At 35.5% G+C, this 25,403-nt stretch overlaps 1 protein-coding gene across 1 annotated transcript; it reads right to left on the reverse strand.

Moving 5' to 3' along the window:
- Positions 1–1,237: 1,237 nt before the first annotated feature.
- LOC135225402 (glycyl-glycine endopeptidase ALE-1-like) lies at positions 1,238–8,525 on the reverse strand. The gene is made up of 2 exons (XM_064264736.1): positions 8,481–8,525; positions 1,238–1,663 (listed from the first exon to the last, which is right to left on the reverse strand). The coding sequence occupies exons 1-2, from the start codon at positions 8,523–8,525 to the stop codon at positions 1,238–1,240; spliced, it is 471 nt and encodes a 156-aa protein (XP_064120806.1).
- Between the last annotated feature and the right edge of the window lie 16,878 nt (positions 8,526–25,403).

Below are 25,403 nucleotides of genomic sequence, written 5' to 3' on the forward strand. Positions count from 1 at the left end.
ACCATAACAAGCAAAATAAAAATCAATATCAAAGCAAATAATTGAAAAGTAACTAGGACAGTGGACGTTATGGATGACAGATAGATTCTGCTGTCTGCATATACACGCACAAAATTGCATTTTTTACCTATTAAAATACTTCAGATCGCTTTCATCTTTCGTTTGGCAACATTACACACCTCTAGGATGCTGGAGAGCGGGAAAACTAAAATTCGTGTTCCTGACCCAAAATTCGAGTTTTTCCCCTGATTCAGTCCAGTGTGGTTACACTGACACCATATACTCCCCATCAAGGGAGAAGAAATTTTGTAGGAAGAAAATCCTTAGAAGAATCTGGAGGATGTGTCCCTAATGAGTTTGATCAATATCTATCCATTACCTTTGAGGATAAAGTTATGAATATTTTTGAAGTACTTAGGGATATTGTAAAATGCTGTGGGAGGGAACCTAAGATATTGCCACATGGTAGAAATAAGCTTTTGGTAGAGACTAGATCAGTAGAAGAAAGTGAGAAATTGAAATCTCTGAGTTTACTGGGAGGAATTCAGAGTGAATGTAAACCACACAATACCTTCAATCATACCAAAGGAATTATATATGCTCCTCATCTTATGATTCATCCTGAAGAGGAACTGGAAGATGATCTTAAAGATCAGGGGGTATTGAAGGTGGAAAGACTGAAAAAGAAAGTAAATGGGGCATGGTGTCCTATGCCACAGTTATTATTAACCTTCAATTCTTCTAAGTTACCAAATTTTGTTAAAGCAGCTTGGTACAGATATAAAGTGAAACGGTACGTGCCGAGACCCAGGAGGTGTTTTTACTGTCAGGAATATGGGCATATTATTGGGTCCTGTAGATCCAAGTTGCAAGGAAACCCTGCAATCTGTATAAATTGTGGAGAAGTTGAGCATGGTGATTGCCATGCTGAACCAAAATGCATTCATTGTGGGGAAGCACATCAGTCATCCTGGAACTCGTGTGATGTTTTCCTTTTTGAGAAAGAAGTACAATATACTAGAGTCCTTGAGAAAGTTACTTTTGCAGAAGCCAGAAGAATAGTATTGAATAAATATATAAGACCAGGGGTATCTTTTGCAAATGTTTTTTCAAATAGACAACAATTGAGAGAGAGGAAAGTTAATTCAAATACTGCTTCAAATTCATTTAGAACAGGTGGAAGAACTAAAAAATCCCATGTAACAGAAAGTAGCAGCAAAAACAACTTGGGTATAGCTCAAATTAAAATGTCTACAACTTCAATAGCATCGGCTTTGGCTGGTGCACCGTCCTCTTTGGAGGCAGCATCAGCTTTGGGTGGTGCACCGGTCTCTTCGGAGGCAGAATCAGCTTTGGCTGGAGCACTGGCCTCTTTGGAGGCAGCATCAGCTGTGTCTGGTGCACCAGCCTCTTTAGAGGCAGCATCAGATTTGGCTGGTGCACCGGCCTCTTTGGAGGCAGCATGAGCCTTGGCTGAGGCATCAACCTCTTCGGAGGCAGCATCAGCTTTGGCTGGTGCATCAGTTTCTTTAGAAGCAACATCAGTTTTGACTGGTGTAGGTAATTTGGAATTTACGTCTGTCCTTGCTGATGTGCATGCCTCTTTTTGGGGGGTCGCCCTCCTTGGCTGATGCAATGGCTTCTTGGGAGCCTGGAACACCAGCTACAGAGGCAGCCAGCCAAAAACCAGAAGTTGCATCCTGTATGGAGGTAGCATTGCCAGTCCCAAAAAGAAAGGAGGCTGAGGGTGGCAGGCAGTCTCCCTCTAAGAAAAAACAAAGCAGGATTCCCCAAATTCCTGGCAACCCTACGAAGACAAAATATCTTCAAAGAGGCCCTATTATCAAGGCCTCTAAACTCAAGTAAATTCTTAAATTTTCTTCAGAGGAATTGTCAGGGCCTGAGAGCTAAATGGGAGGAGCTCAAAATGCTAATTTTTGAGTTGTCTCCTGTTTGCATAGCTTTGCAGGAGCCTATGCTCAGCAGTGATTTTATTCCTTGCCCTAAAGAATATGTTGCTTACCATTCAGATCTAAATCAAAATAATAGAAACCGGGGTGGAGCAATGTTATATGATCGCCATGATACTCCACACAAGCATTTTTCTGTCAATTCTTCTTTGCAAGCTGTTGCAGTGCAAGTGTTTCTGGCTTGTAAATATACAATTTGTTCTGTATATCTTCCACCAAATGTAGCTTTCCCTAGTACTGATTTCTGTAATCTCATCAGACAGCTTCCTCTGCCTTTCATCATTGTAGGTGATATAAATGGAAGAAATCCTTTATGGGGGGATTTAATTACTAATGAGAGAGGAAATTGCCTGTCATCCATTACTGAAAGTGAAAATGTTGGTGTTCTAAACACTGGAGAACCCACCCATTTCCATGTACAGACCAGTGCTTTAACAGCCATCGACTTGTCAATATGTATTGCCGATGACATTATGGACTTCAATTGGCGAGTGATCGATGATAGGTACAGTAGTGATCACTTTCCAATTGTTGTTAGCACTGGATCAATCCTCCATGTCCAAGATTACCCCGTTGGAGTGTAAAAAGAGCTGACTGGGCAAATTTTGAAGAGCATAGTTCAATCGAAGCTACAGCAGTGGAATTTGAATGCATTGAGGATGCTATTTAATTGTTAATAACTTACTTTATTTGCAGCTGGACTTCAGTCAATTCCAGGAACATCAGTTCTATTTATGCGCCGACCAGTACCATGGTGGTCAAAAAAATGCTATGAAACCCATAGAACTATGAGATCTTGTTTTACTAGGTATACAAGACGGAAATGTAACTATTATCTTTTAAATTTCGTAAAGCTAGGGCAAAGTTTAGGTTTGAAATTAAAAATGCATGAAGAAAATCTCGGACAAACTTCATTTCTTCCATAGATTGCAAAACTCCCTTCACATTAGTGTGGAAGAAGATAAGGAAAATAGCAGGAAAGTTTGTACCTAGCCAACCACCTGTGTTAAAAATAAATGGCATAAATGTAGGAGATCCAAAAGTAGTGTCAAATGAGTTTGCCTTACATTTTGCTAAAATATCAAAAAAAGATAATGAGAAACCATATGCAAATAGCAAAAATCAAATGGAACAGTAGTTTCTTGATTTCACAACAAATAAAGAGGAGCCTTATAATATTCCATTTACTATGAGAGAATTTGAATTGGCTCTCTCAAAGTGTAAAGAATCTGCTCCTGGTCTTGATGAAATTTCATATTCTATGATAAAGCATGCTGCTCAGAATACTAAAAGATTTATCCTCAGTATAATAAACAGAATTTATAAAGAACATTACTACCCGTTATGTTGGGAACTAGCAAGAGTCCTTCCTTTTGTCAAGCCTGGAAAGGATAGTTCTTTTGTAGGAAATTATCGTCCAATTGCCCTAACATCTTGTTTGTGTAAACTAATGGAGAAAATGGTGAATGCTCGTTTAGTGTGGTATTTAGAGCGAGGAAACTTTTTCTCTCTGGCCCAATGTGGTTTCCGCAGTATGCGATCCACTGTTGATATCTTAATTAGAATGGAGTCTGCTATATGTGAAGCCTTTGCCTCTAAGCACCCCTTTATCACGGTTTTCTTCGACTTGGAAAAAGTGTATGATACTACATGGCGGTATGGAATTTTGAAAGTAGTCCATGAATATGGGTTAAGAGGAGAATTAGCTATTTTTATTAATCTATTCTTAAAAAATCGTTATTTTCAAGTACAAGTAGGAGCAGTTCTGTCTGAAGTATGAAAACAAGGTGTTCCTCAGGGCAGTGTGTTAAGAGTAACACTTTTTGCTCTAGCAATTAATGACATAGTAAAGCAAATACCTGCTGATGTTATGCACACACTCTTTGTGGATGACTTTTCTTTTATCTTTTGCAACTGCACGTATGTCAGTAGCAGAACGTCATCTGCAAATAGTAATAAATAAGATAGTGAAATGGGCTGAAGTGCATGGTTTCAGATTTTCTTCATCAAGGACTGTAGCCATGCATTTCTGTAGAATTAGAGGGATACATGCAGACCCAGATTTATATGTAAATGGACAGAGAATATCTTGTGTTAACGAAAAAAGGTTTTTAGGAATGATTTTTGATACTCGGTTGACATGGCTTCCCCATATCCTAAATCTCAGGGCAAAGTGCAGAAAATCCTTGGATATCTTGAAAGTTTTGTCAAGTACATCTTGGGGAGCAGGTAGACTCCGGTTATTGAGATTGTATAAAGCCTTGGTTTTATCAAAATTAACATATAGATGTGAAGTTTACATCTCGGCTACCCCAAGTCGCCTTATGATTTTAGACTCCATTCACCATACTGGAATTAGGATTGCTACTGGAGCTTTTAGGACTTCCCCTATAGAGGGTATGTTAGTAGATGCTGGGGAAATGCCCCTAGCCTTACATTACCAGACTCTTCTGGCTCGAAGCTGATTCAGATTCCAAAGACTTCCTGGATCCTTAGTATACCAGTCGCTAAGAAATGGAAGATTTGATAGCTTTTTATGAAAGTCATCCAAAGATGCCACTTCCATATGCCTTCAGACCGAAATCAACGCTCCAAGACTTGAACATTCCAGACAAATGTGTACTACCGGTCAAGGCATCTGTATCTCCCCCTTGGAAATTCCCAGCAGTAGAATTTTGTCTACTACTTTAATCAACCAAAAAAGAATGTCTCTGATAAAATATTACGTTATACCTTTTTAGATCATATGTCACAACATGATAATTTTATACCAGTTTTTACCGATGGATCCAAAACCAGTGCAGGCGCTGGTTTTGGCATAGTTTTTCCGTCCTTTGAGCGTAGTGGAAGGCTCTCAAGTAATGCATCTGCATTTACTGCAGAATTATATGGAATTTTAAATACTGTCAAAGAAGTTTTAAAAAGTAGTGATAAGAATTTTATTGTGTACTGTGGCTCTAGAAGTGCTCTAGAGTCACTGAAAGATTTTTATTCCAAACATCCAGTAGTTTTAAGTATTCTAGAATGGTTATTTTTAGCTAAGCGGAGGTGTTTTAATATTGAATTTTGTTGGGTTCCAGCACACGTTGGAATATTTGGAAATGAACGCGCTGATGCAATTGCCAAAGAGGCTGTTTCTCGTATTGAGCCCAGATCATTTAAGCTGCCGTGCAGAGATTTATATACTCCAATGAGAGAGAAGCATAAAGTACTTTGGCAAAATATTTGGTCAAATTTAACTACTAATGTAAAAATGAGAACAATTGCACCTGCAATCAATCCTTGGCTGTACAATTTTATGCCCAGAAGTTTTGAAACGGCTCTGTGCCGCCTGCGTATTGGACATACTAGGCTGACACATTCCTACTTTATGAGTCGTGATCACGAACCATACTGTGAGGATTGCCTGGTTCCACTGACTGTTATGCACTTGCTGGTTGAGTGCCCCAGTTTGGTGGAACAGCGCAATCAATATCTATACTATGGGAAGGAGAATAATGTTTTTAAGTTATCAAAAATTTTAGGAGCAAATGGGATTTTTAACATGACTGGCTTGTTTGGATTTCTTTTTAACACTGGTAATTTAGATAAACTGTAATGCTTGTGTGCGCCTTGCTTTTATTCTTATTGAAATGGTGTATATGTATATGTGTGTGCATGTACTGTCGGCCAAAAAACTCGTGGCAGAGTTTCATAATTTTTCGTTCACTTGCCTGACGCACGATTCATGCCTTATTTATCGATTTTTCTTTCCAAAGATGGAAGAAATCGTATGTAATGACGTTAAAAACAGTCACTGATATCTTTAGAACATTACGTTATGTTATTGTGTAATAATATTTTCCATATAGCAAAATTGACGTGAACGAAACGAAGTGATAAAAAACGTCATATCACAACCATAGATATACATTACCAAATAGATAGGAGACACCTATCACTAGTAGTATCGCATAATCATAGACCTTAAATTATCATTTCAATATTAAGTGAAGGTAGTTGAACTATTCCATTTGTTAAATTTTACAGAAAACATTGGAATCTCACAAAATGCTATCAAATTTAAAAACAAAAAGAAAAAAATAACGATCTCCTAACAGTGTGAACCAAGCGACCTCACTCTATTGCTTTTGATGTTATGTGCACGGGAATCTAATGTCAATGTGTCATTTATTGGTCTAAGAAACGTCCCTTGATGAGCGAGAGAGAACTATTGCACTGCATTCGGTGCAAGTTGCTGTTTTGGAGAGATATCAAAGCTTAATAAACCGGAGAGAATCATGCCTAGATGAATCAAATTGTTAAAGAACGGCAAAATTTAGAACATGGGCCTAGAGGTGGAACACCTCAAAGCACCACAAGAGAGCAAGACAATACAGTGTAAACGTTGCTGAACAACATTCATTTGTGAATTTTGAATTCTAGTGCATCGTCACGACATTGCTGAACCAGGAATCATGACTAGCTCTATGCTTATGACTGGTGTCTGATGAATACTTTAGATGGAGAGGAAGAGATTTTTAAATCTCCACTTGAAATCTTTGATAGGTGTCTAATGAATAAGTCTAATGAATAAGCAAACGTATCTTTGATGGATGAGAGATTCAGTTAGGCTTACTCTTTTTGTTTTGTTTTTTATCGGTGGCCAGTGAATACCACAGATAGGGAGGGAAACAGTTTCTATGATGCATGCATTTTTTTTTCTTCAAAAGCTAAAGCATACATTTTATTAGGAGATACTTTATCAACATCGGCCTAATCCCTCCATCACTCCTATACGCCACCTCCGCTCTCTTCTACATCTCGGGCGACTCGAGCCGACTTCTCACTACGAACTCCATGGCTTGAAAGCATCAGTAATGATAACGATTATTTTGAAATTCCCCGCACCGACAACGGGCGCCTTAAAATGCATGTTTATAAAATATTTTCTATTCAAAGAAACTTTATCTTTCATTCCCCAAAATATGTGCATACACTCGTGTTACACCCTGTAGCCGTCAAAGAGCAACCCTTGATTAAAGCAGTCTTGAAAAAAAAATAGAAATAAAAACATGAAATAGACTTAAACGAGAACGTCACCTTTCATATTTCTTATCCTTTCAGCTACTTATAATATGCTTATGGTAGTAGGTCGAGATATACATGTGAAAACTAATTTGAATTAATTTCTAGTTAGAAGAAATGAATAACTACCAGAAAGATCAACCTAAGAAAGCTTTAATGAAAGTAAGCCTTTCTTAATGTATTCGTCAGTTTTGACTCCCACAGCTTTCCAACGTGTCCAAATGAAACAGGGTGATATGCAAGGAATTCGATAAAAAATAAGACTGAATTATATTCGTTTGATTTTTTTTTTTTTTTTTTTTTGATAGCTAGGTCTGAGTTAATTATGTTAAGCAATTATGAAAAGGATACGAAGAAAGGCGAGCATTGCTAAAAAATAAAACAAGATAACAGGAATAATTAAATAAGCAGATTAATATATATATATATATATATTATATATATATATATATATATATATATATATATATATATAATATATATATATATATATATATATTACGTATCCGAGAGAGTATACTGCTCAAAATAGACCTAGGCTAATCATGTGTGAAAATTCAGAAGTCCATTTAGGCCCAACTAAAAATTATGTCATGCAAATTATTTTATTGATCAAAGGGCAAAATTAGTTTAATTAAACATCGTTTTCAAAGAATGTTAACGACTGGATGTATTGTTTATCGGCTGTAGGAGACGAAATGACAACATCCCAGTGCAGTACGATACGTTGAGTCAAGACTCGACCGGCAGCAAAGTCAACTTCAAAATGCTTCGGTATGCTGTCACGAAGCTAGAGTTGAGAATAAAATTAGAAATCGTGGACATTGGTATATATTTTCCTTACTTTGTAAAATAATTATCTTTAATACGTTGAATAAATCTACTCTATTCTAATGTAATTTATTTCAAGTATAGCACCTTTGAAAGGAATGTTATTTATTGTTAAGCAAATAATCTGGCACCTGCATATGGCAATATTTCCATAACGAACAATGAATTAAGAAACTACGCCAATTCTTCGTTGGCCGTCTGTACGTATGTGTATTTATACATGTATGTATGTGTGTGTGTATATGTATGCATGTATGTAATAATTTTTTTATACATATAATTGATTTTTATATTTATTTTATAATTACCCGTATCTTTTATCATATTTTTAAAATAATTCTCTGTTTAATTATTATTATTATTAAAATTTATAGGGTCTATTTATATATAGTTCGGCATCAGTGACCTAGTTTTCGCGATGCTAGATTAATATAGTATCAATCAATCAATCAATCAGACAATTTTTTATCATGCTACCTTAGCGGATGAACTTAAAAGATCAAACATCATCCGTGGAGACACTTCAGAGAAGCAGCATGGCGAATCCTACACAGTATGAGTTTCCAGTACAAAACATCCCATTTGAAAATGTTCTTGAGAAAAGAAACCGACGTCCTTTGCCACCGTGTTGATGCTCTGCGAGTATTTAGGCAACATCGTAACAAAGGAAGACAGGTGGTGTGGTGTATGTCGATGAGACATGGATCATCACCAGGATGCACCACAACAAGGAGTCGGTGGACACTTCTCAGTCTGCCACCAGTGCCACATATAGCCGGCAGGTGCCACCGGGAGAAGGAGAGAGGTTTGTGGTCTTTGCAGCTGGTACAGCTAATGTTTTTGTAGAAAACTCATTCCTGTGTATCCCTCCTAAGAATACGAGTGGCGACTACCTTGGGGAAATGAATTCGGAAATATTCGTTCGTTGGCTAACGTCACAGCTCCTGCCATTGCTAGCTGAGCCACCGATGCTGGAGCTTGATAATGCAACCTACCACAGCCTCATGACGGAGGGAAGCCCACTGCCCAACAACAGCTACAAATAAGGGAGATTTGATGAATTGATCAAGTCCCGCAAAATACCATATCCACTGCGTGCATCACGGCCAGATTTTCTACAGATATGCAGGCAGAACCACCCATAACTTATTTACAAGGTTGACAATTAATCAGTGAATTAGGCCATGGAGTGGTTCGCCTGCTGCCCACCCACCAGGAGTTCCACGGCACCGAGCATGAGTTCGGCTGCATGAAGCAGCAGGTTAGAGCTCCTCTTTGCAGCGGTTCACCCGAGCTGATCTCCACGTCAGGCTTAGAGACCAGGCATGCTGTAAAAGGGGATATGTGGGCTGATGCAGTCAGAAGATAGAGGTCTTTTGTAAACAATTACTTGTCGGTCATCAGATAACATTCAAGACAGTGTAGATCCCGTCAACATCAACATTGAAAGTGACGACGAAAGTGGTTTGTTTTTCGATAGTAATAATGATTAAATAAATAATTACTTCCATTTTTGGGTTCTTTCGTCCACCCATTATTTATCTATGCTTAACGGTCATTAGTGATAAAATTATTTTAGAAATGCAATGGTAATGAATTATTCGATGCTGAAACTTAAATATTTGCCAGTATATCAGATGGTCTTAAGGCCCATTTTAGCTTGGCTTGCTACTAGAAATAATTATTTATAAATAAATATAACTAAAGCTAAATATAACTAAAGATTAAACATAATTATGTAAAAGTTTATGTATCATCATGCACCATATTAATTTGCTTTAAAACATTTCGTATGGCCCATGATAGATGAAGTAACATTTAACCATCGGTCAAACAACCATTTGAAAAAGTATAGTGGAGATTACGCTGTACCGACGTCACTGATACTGATACACGTCACCATTTTTGAGGATGGTTGGGTGGCTAAGCGCAGCTTTAGCCTCATTTTCTTAAGTTAAAAAGTAATTAAAACACATTTACGGCGTTGCACAGTACTTCCGAATATTTTACGAAAAACACTATGTCATGGTCTCTGGAATGCATAGTAACTGTTGTGTTTTCCAGATGCCTAACAGCTTAGCTTTATCATATAGCTTATATCTCAGTAATCACATTCACTAATAATTAGGCCACTTTAAATGTTAAACGGTTTCTTCAAAGACTCTGAGTCACATTCTCTGAAACTCCGTACCAATTTAATATTATTAGTCAAATCAAATGGTTCACTGAGGGCACTAGCAATTTCATCTCTCTCCGTTTCTACTTTGATAGCTAGGTCAGCTTCAAGATGTAGTCTTGTTTACTCCATTTAAAAAATCTCCCTCTCCTGCCAAAGAGTAAATCTCTCTCTCTCTCTCTCTCTCTCTCTCTCTCTCTCTCTCTCTCTCTCTCTCTCTCTCTCTCTCTCTGGCTGGCTTTTCAAATTCTAACGTAATGTCAAGAGGCAGTTTCTTCAACAAAGTAAACTAAAGCCGATCTGTAAGTCTCCTTTGTTTGCTAGATACATTACGTCATAATCTGAGATAGACATTTTCTTCATACGGATTTCCATTGGAAGGCCAGACTACCCGGAAGGCCCTATCAGATCCACCTTCTTAGCAGAGAATAAGGACTCCAAATTCGAGGAGTTGCCCCAGACTTTGAATTTATCAGCATCAGACTCCGCCATGATAACGTTAAAGGAAGTTTTGTTTATAGGTGAACGTCAGAAGCACAGTTCAAAAGTAAGTACGGTTACATATGCAAAGAAAGATGTTAACGTAATATAGTGGGAGCGAATCGATTAACACCAAAACAGTGTTGGTTTGGACCGTAATGAAGGCAAAGAGGATAAAACTACATGACCAAACGACACTTACTACAAAACATTCATACTGCTAACAACTCTGTATTAATTAATAGACGAGCAAAACGACTCTTATTTTCCCCACAAAACACTAAAAGTATGGGAACTGCGGAATTGAATCTATGCTCGCAAGATTGCAGATGAAAAAGGCACTTTTGAACATACGTATGAAGGTACGAAGGTTCATCGATCTATACGTACCGAGTCCCGATAGGGAATAATACGGGAATTAACCTTCTGCCACTGATTGGTTCTGGGTCGAGGCATTTGCCTTTACAACGGCAACTTTTAGTCGTATGGGGTGGGTTTTTTTTTATTTGTTTATTAAGCTCCTTAACTCTATTTTGTCCTTTCTTCCACATCTGATTTAAGGTCTTTTTTTTTCTTTTTCTTTTTTTTTCATTGTGTTCTTCTTTAAACATGAATTTTCCAATAAACTCAATTTGATTTTCTTCATGTGGTTGTTGAAGGTCAATTATTCAAATTCTTTCATCCCTATAAACAGAACAATACAATAGAAAATGAAACATGTTCTCTTCTATATTTTCACAAAATGGACAATAGGTGTTCCCATTCTGGTGTCTCTGTACGATGTTTAACTGTAATGAATTACTTTTTGCTCTAAAGAGAAATATAGAAGGTAAAGTGTTGTCATAAATTTCTTCTTCTTTTATTCCACTTCTCAACTTCTCATTGTATATTCAAAGGAAAACCTAAAACTATGTATAAATTGATGTTAATCTCGGCCACGAGTGTAAATAAGTAAACTGAAAAATCGAATAATCATCGCTATACAACATATACATAATCTTAGCATGCATTATATGTATATGTAATATATATATATATATATATATATATATATATATATATATATATATATATATATAATATTGCATGCCAAACCAAAAATTTGTTCCTTTAACCAATACTGACAGATAATAGCTAGTCCGGTGGTATAGTGGTTAGTGTCGTGGTATGCCCCTTAGATGTCGTGGGTTCGTGTCTACCCGAGGGCGATGAAAAATCACTGGCTCTTTGTCATGATCAGTTACTGTTACAGTGTGGGGTCTGTGGTGGGACTTTGAAACCAACAATTTTTGGAAGCTTGAATTTTAAGTCGATGGCCTCTGTGTGATTGTTCCAAGAGAATGGGTTTCATGTACTGAAATATAATAATAATAATAATAATAATAATAATAATAATAATAATAATAATAATAATAATAATAATAATAATAATAATATCCAGGACAGGCCGCATTTTAAATAATACAGTTTTAAGAGGTAAGCAAGGGTTAGGCAGTAGACCAGGGGTGTCAAACTCAAATCCTTTCGAGGGCCAATTATGCACTTGGTTACGGTCTCGCGGGCCATCAAAAATTTAGTAATTACTTAATTGCCAGCAATTATATGAAATGAATGAATAAATATTGTCATATGAATGAAAGGTAAAACTTATTATGTCTCGTTTTAACAGTTTAGTAACTTTTGTTAAATTTTCCTCAGTTCTAACAGTTATAGTAGATCGAGTTGAAAAATCGTTTGGCACCTCGCGGGCCACTTAAGACCATCCCGCGGGCCATGAGTGTGACACCCCTGCAATAGACAAAGGACGGGTTCGGGAATTATAACATTTCATACTAGAACAAAAACAACTGCCATTAAACGTCGACATCCTAATCACGTTAACCTTCACCAAGAAGTGTAAACTGAATCACACACACGACCATTAATGGATAACATAAGTAGTAATGTTAGATAATAGTCTGTCAGTATATAAAGGATTAAAGCACAACTGAAATCACCTAATGGCAAAATTAACTAGACATACTGGTTTAAAATATCCATCACAAAAACTCATTATAACTTTCGGACATGGAATACATTTCACAAAAAATAAAGCGGCTTCTCTTCAAGTAAAAGGTAGGTGGGGACTGCTAAGTAAACAGTTTGCCTTATATATAGTGGATAAGCTGTTTGGAATATATATATATATATATATAATATATATATATATATCTATATATATATATATATATATATATATGCAGATTAAGCTACAAATGTCCTATAATATCCAATTCGTCCTACCTCGGAATTAATGTATTTTCATATATGTTAAGCTGTTAAGCGAAGGGGAATTATTATATATATATATATATATATATATATATATATATATTATATATATATATATATATATATATATATATATGCATATATATATATATATATATATATCTATATATATATATATATATATTATATATATGTGTCATATCACATTACAGTGATTCATATACATACATCAAGCTACGAATGTCCTTTAATATCTAATTCACTCTACCTCGGAATTAATATATTTTTCATATATGCTTAACCGAAGGGGAATTCTGTTATCGCCTAATAAAATTCCCCTTCGGTCAAGCATGTGTGAAAATATATTAATTCCGTGGTAGAGTGAATTAGATATTAAAGGACATTTGTAGCTCGTTGTATATATATATATATATATATATATATATATATATATATATATATATATATATATATATATATATATATACAACGAGCTACAAAATGTCCTTTAATATCTAATTCACTCTACCACGGAATTAATATATTTTCACATATGCTTGACCGAAGGGGAATTTATTAGGCGATAACAGAATTCCCCTTCGGTTAAGCATATATGAAAATATATTAATCCGAGGTAGAGTGAATTAGATATTAAAGGACATTCGTAGCTTGATGTATGTATATGAATCACGGTAATATGATATGACTCATATATATATATATATATATATATATTATATATATGATATATATATATATATATATATATATACATATATATATGCTATATATATATATATATATATATATACTATATATATATATATATATATATATATATATATATATATATATGTATAGATATATATAATAATTCCCCTTCGCTTAACACCTTAACATATATGAAAATACATTAATTCCGAGGTAGGACGAATTGGATATTAAAAGGACATTTGTAGCTTAATCTGCATATATATATATATATATATATATATATATATATATATATATATATATATATATATATATATATTAGGGCTGTTGCCTTGTATAATAAGGTGCCCTATGGGGTAATGTTAGACTTGCGATAATCTTACGCTAAGTCGGTTTGTTATGAACTTCCATACTCATTGGAGTGTCTTGTGGTTTGTAGATCACTTACGAAGTCGGTATTATCTTCTTTGGTTATGACGACGATGTGTTAAACTCATGATGTGAGGTTCTAGTAGAAAACACGAAGTATAAAAAAATACTTATATTCTCTGAGATTACATGATGAAGTTCAGAGGAAATTTGTACAGGTCTTCTAATGACGATGGCTTGATCGCTTCTGCCAATGATGATGGCTAATTCGGTTCTGTCTACCATCTCGGTTACAAGTCATAAAGGAAGCAGACAGTAGCTCGAACATATGAACATACATACAAAATGAGACACATTAGAAATCATGTAGGCCGTTTGAATTATAGGTCGTGGTAGTTGTCTCAAGCAGGAAGCTTGGACTAATGTTTCAAAATAAATGAATGACCACAGGTGACGGCACGTCACCTTAGCCTACTTTATTGTATACGTCATCTTAGCGTCTCTGGTCTGATCACGTTCCTGCAAGCAATCTGGTTGACCTCTTTAATTTTAGTCTTTTATATATATGGAATAACATTCCATATTTTTATTATGTAACTCTTACATAAAAGCTCGGTCAGCTACCAAAACCAACCACTGAATATTACTCAAGCTTGACTTGCATTTGACTTATGGGAGTGTGATACAGACTATGTGAATATATATAGATATATAGAAAATACTTATAAGTAAAAAAAAATTCATGGTGTACACAAATACAGATTCAAGTAAAAAGATATAAAACATAATATGCATATGATGGTATTCGTAAATAATAGTGATCACGTGATATATACTGATACAGTTTTTCACTTCATCTTATTAAGATACATATGCTACAGAAAATACTAATGTACTCTGATAATTGCATAGGATAAAGATTAACATAATAAAAATCATATTTTAAGTGATAAAAATTCATATATGAATTGATAAAAATTATTAATGTTTATGCTGATTGATTCGTTGATTTTTATGCTAACTGTTATATATCTGCAGTTATTGGTAAGATAAAAGGTAACTGATTGATTATAGGCTACCTGATTTATTTATACATATGTATATGGATTCATATAATTATGATTAATATATGTGCACTTTAAATAGATTCCTAATGGGTACACGCAAAGATATATTTCAATTCTGTTATTTATGATCATTTATATAATAGATTCGTAGTGCGTACACGCAAAGATATATTTCGATTCTGTTATTTATGATCATTTATATATAGGATACATGATACTTTATATATATAGGATACATGACCGAGGTTATACTACTACACATTTAACTAGCGTTCGAACAACTTTTCTCCTTTACAAAGTTCCAGACAACCACCTATAGCCAAATGAAATGGCCAATTCCAAATGGTTAAAACAAGGGGAAAATTGCCTGGCGGGGTCCAACGTTCTATTTCGGCCTCATACTTGTTCTCTGCATCCTAAGCCACACGAATATGTTCGCGATGAATAAAATCATCCCCAGCACGAGTCCTTCGCCAGCAACGTAGAGTTGAATATCCTTCTGGTCGTAATTGTCGGGAGTATGTCCCTTTTGTAGTCGATTTCCGACAGCCGCCGGAGCATTCCGCATTAAAACGAGATTAACGGCGGGATACGGGTGTCGGTCGAAGAAGTCCATGAAATAAGCTTGTTCACTTATGATGGTGCTTATTCCTTTCACATTGTAGGAGGTTGTTACTTGACTGCAGTTGTCCGCAGCGACGAACGATTTTTTGAAGTTGCGATGTGAAACTCTCGTACTGCAGGATACTGTAACCAGGTTCCATTAATCAGCCTGCAAGTGAAATTATACTTATCACAAGGGCAAAGTAATTTCAGACAACATCAAATATGAGAGGGAGAAAGCCATTTAGAACCAGACTTAACCCACATGAATTCGCTGATATTTTTTGGAATTCAAAAGAGTCAGCTTTACAAACTTTTTTATCCATGGCATTAACAATGAGTGAACCTATCGAGGTCTATGATGACTGTAAAAATATCCATAATTATAAAAAATAAACAGATATCAATACGAATCCCAAAGAAAATTCTATATTACTGGTAGAAAGTTACTAGACAAAGAAGTGTGAAACGGAGCTGTTTGTAAGATTGTCAGGCAACATAAGAGTCAAAGAGAATATTAATCATGATTCTGTATTTCTCTATGCTTACTGAAATTAAGTTGTGATAAAATCCGATCCTATGTGCCCCTAACAAAAGTTTCATATTCAAATTTCTCGCGTGCATCCTCTGAGGTTAATTTTCAAAACTTTATTAATAGGTAGGAGATGCAACGAAAGAACCCAATATGTAACTAATTTTTATATAAACTTTGGGGTTTTCAAGAAAATGTGTCATTTTCCCATGAATGTGATTTACTTGAATTGTAATAGACTAATGTTGCAAGTAAATATTTCCTATCCATGACTTGATACTTCTAAATGTCCGTTTACCAATGTCATAAGCTGAATTATTGACTCTAATTGTCTATGAGTTTCAGAAAAAATTAATTCATTTTGATGTTATAGAAATTCTATTTGCTTATTTTGTTCATTAATTTTAAAATGATTGCAAGGCCTTAACTAAAGTTGCATTGCACACACGGATAAGAATAGGTTATGGCTATGTCATGTCATCGTGACCCATGAACCACATGTGAAGTTCATGAGCTAAGCATTCCTCTCTCCAGTCAACCTGCTTTGCAAGCGCGAGACGACACACCTAGATGAAGCCTGTGCAAGCAGATTATTGAGGTTAAAAGGAACAATAATGAATGGGCAAACACGCCTTGCACTTTCTAGACTGATGACCTCATCACCTGGCAGGAGACTGCTCTCAGCCAGCTTATGTGTTACGTTACTTGTTGTAATAAATACGACTTTAGTACTTTCAAATGATATTTTTTTTTGTTTTAATACTCCATCCACATGAGAAGAATGTCTGAAAAAAACAGTACCAAAATTTAACAATATATTAGTTTCACGTTGGAAATCTGCATGATTTTAAATAAATGTAATTATGTTAAATTAGATATTCCTTATTCAAACTAATGAAAAAAGGTTTCCATACAAATTCTATATATATTATTTGCCCTGTAAGATCCATATAGGATTATTCCATAGATATACATTTTCACTTCTAGACTTCCTGACTTTAAAATCTATTTTATTTTATTTTATTTTATTTATTTATTTTATTTTATTTTATTTTTTTTTTTCATTGACTACAAATATAAATCACCGGGACAGACAATATGTCAGTAGGTTTTGATATGTGTTTGAACTTTTAGCTTATTTGTCATTAGTATCCCTAGAATACTGAATGGAATACTAAACTAAAGCGTTCAAATCTTTACGCATATATATTTGGATATGTTATTAACCTATGGTTACGTTTTGCTTATTGATTTTATCGTGATTCCTTTTTTATTATAATTTGTAACCCTTCCGACTTCTTACGGAGTGTATTATATTGACTCCACTTGTATCCATATTTATTTTATTTTTTATATTTATTTATTTATATATTTTATTTATTTATTTATTTTTTATATTTGATAAATTAATGGTTGGCTTGAATATGTGGAAAAGTGCTCTAGCGGCGTACCGTATAAGGCTACTTGCGGTATCAATTCTATAGATACAAGATATGAATGATAAAGGTATTTAAAACCGTGAGAACCGCTATAATCCAGTTCGGATCCAATATCACAAGTTGTAACTCGTAAGACATGACACTTTTTTATTTATCCGTTCTACCAAACCGATTGACTCTGGGTGATAAAATATATTATTGGTTTTCTTAATGGAAAGGAATTCACACAACGAGTTAAGGAGATTATTATTGATTTACACCACCCGAGTCAGATTATTATTATGTGTCGAATTCCATGTTTACTGATTTAGCACTCATAAATATTCCTAGCGCACTCAATTGTGGTGTTTGTTTTTAGTGCTATTAATTCTATATAACGTGTCAAGGAACTATTAACACTAAGAAGTGTTTATTTCCTTTGCCAGACTCGTAACTCTGTTAATGATTCTACGTATATTCTTTCATTGATTGATTTGGCACGGGATAGGCCCTTAAACTGACAGGTGTCTTAGTGTATCCCTTGTTTTCATGACACGTGTTACAATTAATTATGTGCTTTTTATATCTGTAAGCATTGTAGGCCAGTAAAATAGTGATTTGGCTTTCTGTGACATAATAGAGAACCCTGGATGACGGAATGCAACCAGTTTAGGACAATTGGTATGAAAGAGATTATTACTATTACCTGGTCGTTAGTCACCTGCTGTGTTCTTCGGGTTTTCCTCGTCGCGGACCTACATATAATATTACATTTGATTACAGTATTCTGATACACATACTGTAAATATACTTTTGCTTTAGGGTTTCTGTTCGAAGTGTTTATTGTTTTGCTTAGCTGCTGACCCTGTTTCCGTTCGAAGTGTTTATTGTTTTGCTTAGCTGCTGACCTTGTTTCCGTTCGAAGTGTTTATTGTTTTGTTTATCGCTGTTGCCTCTTGCTTTGTTCAGTTTGTAACAGTTCTGCGCTCCAACCCAGATATTCAATGCTCGCGATCTCTTGGGTTAAAGAATTTTCTTGTTTAGATACGGTTTTAACAATAGGCACGGATGTTTCTATATCTTTTAGTCCAATTAATGGTTCTTTGCAGTATGGTGCGGGATTGTGGGATAATGCGTCAGCTGTGATAATTGCTTTCCCAGGTAGATATCTTAACTTGGCTCCAAAACCTGAATGATCATATGCCAACGAGTTCCTTTGGGATTGTGTTTAAAGCCTTTGAAAAAACTCGGTATGGGACTTTATGGTCAGTAAGGATTTTATCAGGATAGCCATAGATTATGAACTTGAAATGTACTAGTGAGTTAATGATACCTAGCCCTTCCTTACCAATTACTGCATATTTACTTTCAGAAGGCTTTTGTTTACATGAATAAAAAGCTATAGGAAAGAAATGTTTAGCATATTGCTGAAGTAGTACCCCTCTTACCCCTTGGTCTGAGGCGTCTGTTGCAATAAAAAAAATTCCTTATATAAATCAGGGATTTTTAAGTTAGGTGAGCTGCATTATTCCGCTTTTAAGATATCGAACGCCTGTTGATGCTTTTCAGACCATAATAAATCTACGCCCTTCTTCGTAAGATCTGTTAAAGGAGCTGTCATGATTGAAGAGTTACATATTTACATACGATTGTAATACCCACTACAGCACAAAAGTGTTGTATCCCCCTTACGTTAATAGGTACCGGAAAGTTATGAATAGCTGACACCTTACTATGGACTACTTAAGACCTTGACTAGACACATAAAACGTAAATAAACATGTTCGGTTTTTAAAAACTCACATTTAGATATTTTACTCTGAGATTATTTGTCTTTGTCTCTGTAGCACTAGCTCTAGTTTATGTGAATGTACTTCCAAGGTATTAGAAAAGATTACAAGACCAACCAATAGGCATGTTGGGTATCCCCTAAAAGTCTCCAAATACTATATTGTAATTGGGGCGCAACGTAATCCGGAGGCATACGTAAAAATTGATAATGTCCCCTGAGTGTGCTGAAAACGGTGTATGAGGTACAATCACTTAGGTAATGGTATCTGGTAAAAGCGTTTAAGTAAGTCCAAGCTGGTGAAAAATTTATTCTAACCTAACAGAGATAAGATGTCGTCGGTACATGGCAGTGGAAACTATCGGGAGTCGTTTCCTTGTTTAAGCGACAGAAATCTACACAGATATGCCAAGTCCGATCTTTTATGGCAAGACGTTTGAGGGAAAAATTATATGGGCTTACTTGATTTCCTAATGACTCCTATTACTAACATTTTTCAACTTTGTCATTTATCTCTATTTTGAAATTTCATTGGGAGTCTATACGAAGGTACGTATATAGCTTTATGTTTGTCCTTAGACCGTATTTTGTTTTCAATGACATCCGTTTTTCTCCCAGAGATCACTCGCTAGTGGGGAAACTTCCTGGTATTCAAATAAAAGATAAAAAAAAAATTCTGCTGAATCACGTCTGCTTGAATGATTTTACGGATATTACTTTAGATAGAGTATAAGAGAGATTCATCAACGACTGGTTGGGCGGGATTAAAAATTAGCAACAATAAAAAAAATGAGATATTTTTATGTATAGGTTTTGTGGATTACTAGATTAACTTGTTGCTGCGAGTCAACCGTGTCTAGGGCTTTGTTCGCGGAAATTGTTATATTTCAGAGTGTCGGGAAGGATTAAAATTTCAGATCCCAGCAAAGTCTTTTTACACGCACTAAGACATTCGAGGGTGCATGCGTCTCGAGTTTTTTGTGTGCAAACTGCGACTGCGTTTGTGGGAGAATTCTGTTGGGTCGTTGAACAATATCACGATTTATGAGACAAATGATTTGTTCCTCTATATAAGTTATTATTTGATTAACTGTCTCTTTTTGTTCAAATGAATTTTAATATGTTTGAAGGTTTTTAGAATTTTCCTTTGATAAACACGCCTTATTTTGCAGGAGGTAAGATGATATTTTGTATACCCCTAGATTGATATCTTACAATTACGCTAGATACAGATCAATGTTTTTTATAACTATAGAGGTATCTGTAAGCGCCCGCTTATCTGGACTTCTCAATAGGGAAGTTCGAACAACAGACGGTGAGTCCATAAATACAGGATATTACGTGGACTAAAGGCATAAAAACAAGATATTCTAATTTTTACGGCGCGTACAGTCGGGCTTAATCCACCACTACTTAAAATAACTTATGTATTAAAAAAAACGAGAACCTGCTCTGATTGCTTGATACGGTCGTTTGATTCATAGGAAAATTCTTTTTAAATTAAAAAGGTATTGGCATAAAAAAAAGGTATGGCATAAATGATCCAACATCGTTTTTCCTCTCCGCTGAAGTCGCTTATGTGGAATGTGCTATGCTTTGAACACTCGGCAGATTTAACTGACCCTGACCGTCTGACTAGATGACACAGTAACCAAGTTTGCATAAGCATGATTTGTTTGATTCTGATATTTAGGGCTACTGTTTACCATCGGCAACGTATTGTGTGTTTTTAGCATTCTGTTGTTGGTTACGTATAAAGCAACGAACGTATGAATGACGAACTATTAGGAACTGAGCGATTACTATTAAGACAAGTTATCTCTACTGCATTCAATATTAACTGTTTGTACTTGCTGTTGTTTACTTCATTCTTTGCTAAAATTTGAAATAGTGAGGGATCCTGGTCAGCGCATTTATCCTAATGAAAGTTTTTTATAGACATGTTATTCCTTGCAATCCAGCCATATTTTTTAAAGTTGAGTCATTGAGATTCGATTTTTTACGCATAACTAAAGGCTGAACTTCGATCGGGACGTTGCAAAGGAGCTTTTATTGTTTGACGCAAAATAGTGTTACCTCTAATTTATCTAGATTTGTACGGGTGTTCCACTTGTTTTTGTGTGTTTTCTTATCACTACAGTGCCTAACGACCCTATCCATGCATCTGTATAAATACAATCGTCCACTGCATAAACGCATATTCACTGTTTAATATGATTTGTTACGTAAAGGATTAATAATCACCCAAAATGATAAAATTAACACAGTATATAATTATGATATTTCAGTAGAACTTCTGGAAACTCAAAGATAAAAAACTCGCACTAGCGAAATCTCAATGATGTAGATCATTTCTGTAAAAAAGTAAGATTAAGAATGTCTCGTAACTTCAGCCACAGGAATAACGAAAATTCGACCTGTAAAGGAAACACTCAAAGTTACTCCAATGAATAAAAAGACTGTACTTAGCTTGATTTCGTGGGAAGTCACGGTGTTCCGATAACGATACACGGCCTTGGCCCTCCTTCTCTGTTTAGCGGATGACCTGGTTTAGCTTCAGTTTCCCCCGTGCGCGTTGTTTTGGATGATTCGTGTCCTTTGAAGATCCGATGCTGAAGACGCGTTCGGTTTGTCTCTTGAAGTTATGTACTGCTGAACACGCTCACTAAACGATGATACTAAGTTGCTTGAAGAATCTCTCCCTTTCGTCGTCGTTGGTTTCTGATATGATACATTATTCGTTATTCTTCGGAAGACGTTGAAGAGTTCTTGTTGTTTTCTGAAGTCGCTCACTAAACGATGATACTAAGTTGCTTGAAGAATCTGTTGCTTTCGTCGTCGTTGACTTCTTAATATGATACATTATTCGTTATTCTTCGGAAGACGTTGAAGAGTTCTTGTTGTTTTCTGAAGTCGCTCACTAAACGATGATACTAATTTGCTTGAAGAATCTGTTGCTTTCGTCGTCGTTAACTTCTGATATGATACATTATTCATTATTCTGGTTTTTCTTTGGAAGACGTTGTAGAGTTCTTGTATTAGTCTGCCACCAATATTAGGGCTGTTGCCTTGTATAATAAGGCGCCCTATGGGGTAATGTTAGACTTGCGATAATCTTACGCTAAGTCGGTTTGTTATGCACTTCCATACTCATTGGAGTGTCTTGGGGTTTGTAGATCACTTACGAAGTCGGTATTATCTTCTTTGGTTATGACGACGATGTGTTAAACTCATGATGATTCGGCAATGATGTGAGGTTCTAGTAGAAAACACGAAGTATAAAAAAATACTTATATTCTCTGAGATTACATGATGAAGTTCAGAGGAAATTTGTACAGGTCTTCTAATGACGATGGCTTGATCGCTTCTGCCAATGATGATGGCTAATTCTGTTCTGTCTACCATCTCGGCTACAAGTCATAAAGGAAGCAGACAGTAGCTCAAACATATGAACATACATACAAAATGAGACACATTAGAAATCACGTAGGCCGTTTGAATTATAGGTCGCGGTAGTTGTCTCAAGCAGGAAGCTTGGACTAATGTTTCAAAACAAATGAATGACCACAGGTGACGACACGTCACCTTAGCCTACTTTATTGTATACGTCATCTTAGCGTCTCTGGTCTGATCACGTTCCTGCAAGCAATCTTTTGACCTCTTTAGTTTTAGTCTTTTATATATATGGAATAACATTCCATATTTTTATTATGTAACTCTTACATATATATATATATATATATATATATATATATATATATATATTATATGTATATATATATATATATATATTATATATATATATATATATATATATATATATATATATATATATATATATATATATATATATATAGACTATATATAATATGACGGTAAAAAATTCCCCTTCGCTTAACATATATGAAAATACATTCATTCCGAGGTAGGGCGAATTGGATATTAAAGGACATTTGTAGCTTAATCTACATATATATGTGTGTGTGTATGTAGTATATACACATACTATACTGTGTGTAATTATTTATGTATGTGTGTATGTTTGTTTGTATTTATGTTTCCCTCGTCCAATACCCGGCGAATTGCAGGAGGGATGTGACTGCCCAAATTTAGCATAAGCTAGTTTTTTTTTTTTTTTTTTTTTTTATTTCAACGAGTACTTCGGAAAGTTAATGAACTGGTATAAGGAGGTACAACAAAAGTGTTGGGGATGCTTTTTCATTGTACGAGTTCCAGTTTCATTTTTATTTTCAATATACTAAAATACGAATAAATGCGAAATATTGTTGGAGGAAGAAGAATTTCAAGAGTTCCTTTTGGACTCTTCAAATGGTTATTTAGTTGGACCTGACTTTTTCTTGCCTGAATCTCAGTTACCGCTACTACTATTATAGTATGGGAAACTGAAGTGATTTTATAACAATTTAGTAGCTACTAATATTGATAATATTTGCTATTGCTATTGCTCTAAATAATTATTGACAGTTTTTTTTTATAATTGTGTTTAGGTGACTGTGCAAAGTCTGCTTCCACTTTGTTCATTAGTGATAATAAACATCTATTTAACGATCTTATTATAAGATCCGCATTACCTTCACCCGATAAATAAAGTGGTTATAACGCCCATGAACGCTGTAATGTGACGGTAAAAGTAAATTTACAGACATCTTTATACCAATATTTCTCGGTTTATGGCATTTTTTCCCTAGTTTCTCGGTGTTATGGCCTGTTTAGGGTTACACAATTACCTCCATTTCACTAAAACTAGGTTTTTTCTTCTGTTCTCTTAAACGGAGAAAATGTTTATCAATCTGGTTAAACAATTCACAAATTTCTCCGATGACTAACTTAGGTTTTCCGCTTATGAAAAGGTGCTTTCGTGAATATAAATACTAACGCAGAGGTGTATGGACTACAGAACCCACGTGAACCACCAAGTATTTGATTAACAATATAAATATATATATGCTTATGTAAAAAAATTTTCCAATAGTTGTCCACTCTCGTCCCTTGTAGCTACATTTTGAAGAAGTTTGAGTATTTGCTGCATGAGGATTGATGCACATTCATTCGATAAACTGTATTCCTGTTAGAAGGCTTCTTTTATATATGAAAGGTTGAGCTGCCTGTCTTCCTCCACTCTTATATGTTAATAGTCATATCAAAGGCTACTGCGAAATCTACTGTTTGTTCTTCTCCCTCATCCTTTACTCCAATACCATATTCTCCGTGTTTCGTACTGGTATTATCACGAATGCGACTGATATCTCCATATAAGTCACCTCCGATAACTAATCTAGTACCTTCAAAAAAATTTTATGTAATTTCATGGATCCTTCTCCAGAACGCATCCTTTTTTGCATCATCGCATCTCACTTGAGGGACAAAAACGCTTATTACATTCAGAACATGTCCCCCGCAGCACAACTTTATTTTCATCACTAGAACTTTTCTTTTCCACTTCTACGGCATTTTCTCTAATTTGCTTATTAGAACAACTCCCTCTTCGCTCCTTCCTCTCGCTTCAGCGCCCCTGTAAGATATCTTATATTCACCGCCAATCTCTCTTGCTTTGCTTCCTCTCCATCTTGTTTCCTGTAACGCATACTATGTCATTTTTCTTCTCTCTATAAAGTCTGCCACTTCCCTACTTCGGCTGGTCAGGAGTCCCAATTTTTAACAATTGGTCTTTCCTCTTTAAGCGCGCCCCTTTTGGACGTAGTAGCCCGTGTCCATTTACAGAGGTGGTCAGGCGAAGTCCCCTCGTGTCGCACCCTGGCCTTCTGCCTCTAACTGCTCCTGGCTACTATAGTACATTCACATCAACTGTGCACCTGATGTCTTGATAAGCCAATCACAGGGCTGGAAACTTTCAGTCTCTCGAGGTAGTTCACATAGGTAGGATGTATGCTCCACCTCTCCTGAGGGATACTTTTGAAAGACGTATCCCTCAGGAGAGGTGGAGTATACATCCTGTCTACATGAACAGTCGAGAGAGACTGAGAGTTTCTAGCCCCGTGATTGGCTTAAGTCAACAGCAAATCAGGAGCGTCGTAAGGGACTGGCCTAGACATCATATGCACGGTTGGTGTGAATCTACTATAGTCATAGTTTCG

The sequence above is a fragment of the Macrobrachium nipponense genome, chromosome 13, assembly GCF_015104395.2.
Source record: "Macrobrachium nipponense isolate FS-2020 chromosome 13, ASM1510439v2, whole genome shotgun sequence".
Taxonomy (NCBI): Eukaryota; Metazoa; Arthropoda; class Malacostraca; order Decapoda; family Palaemonidae; genus Macrobrachium; species Macrobrachium nipponense.

What these genes read in the sequence shown, in the direction of transcription:
- LOC135225402 (XM_064264736.1), bottom strand. Translation starts at nt 8,525, where the DNA reads ATGTTGCCTAAATACTCGCAGAGCATCAACACGGTGGCAAAGGAC. An exon ending in TCAACACGGTGGCAAAGGAC is followed by an intron (nt 1,664 to 8,480) that starts GTCGGTTTCTTT and finishes CTGCCTCTGTAG; the next exon opens with CTGGTGTTCCAGGCTCCCAA.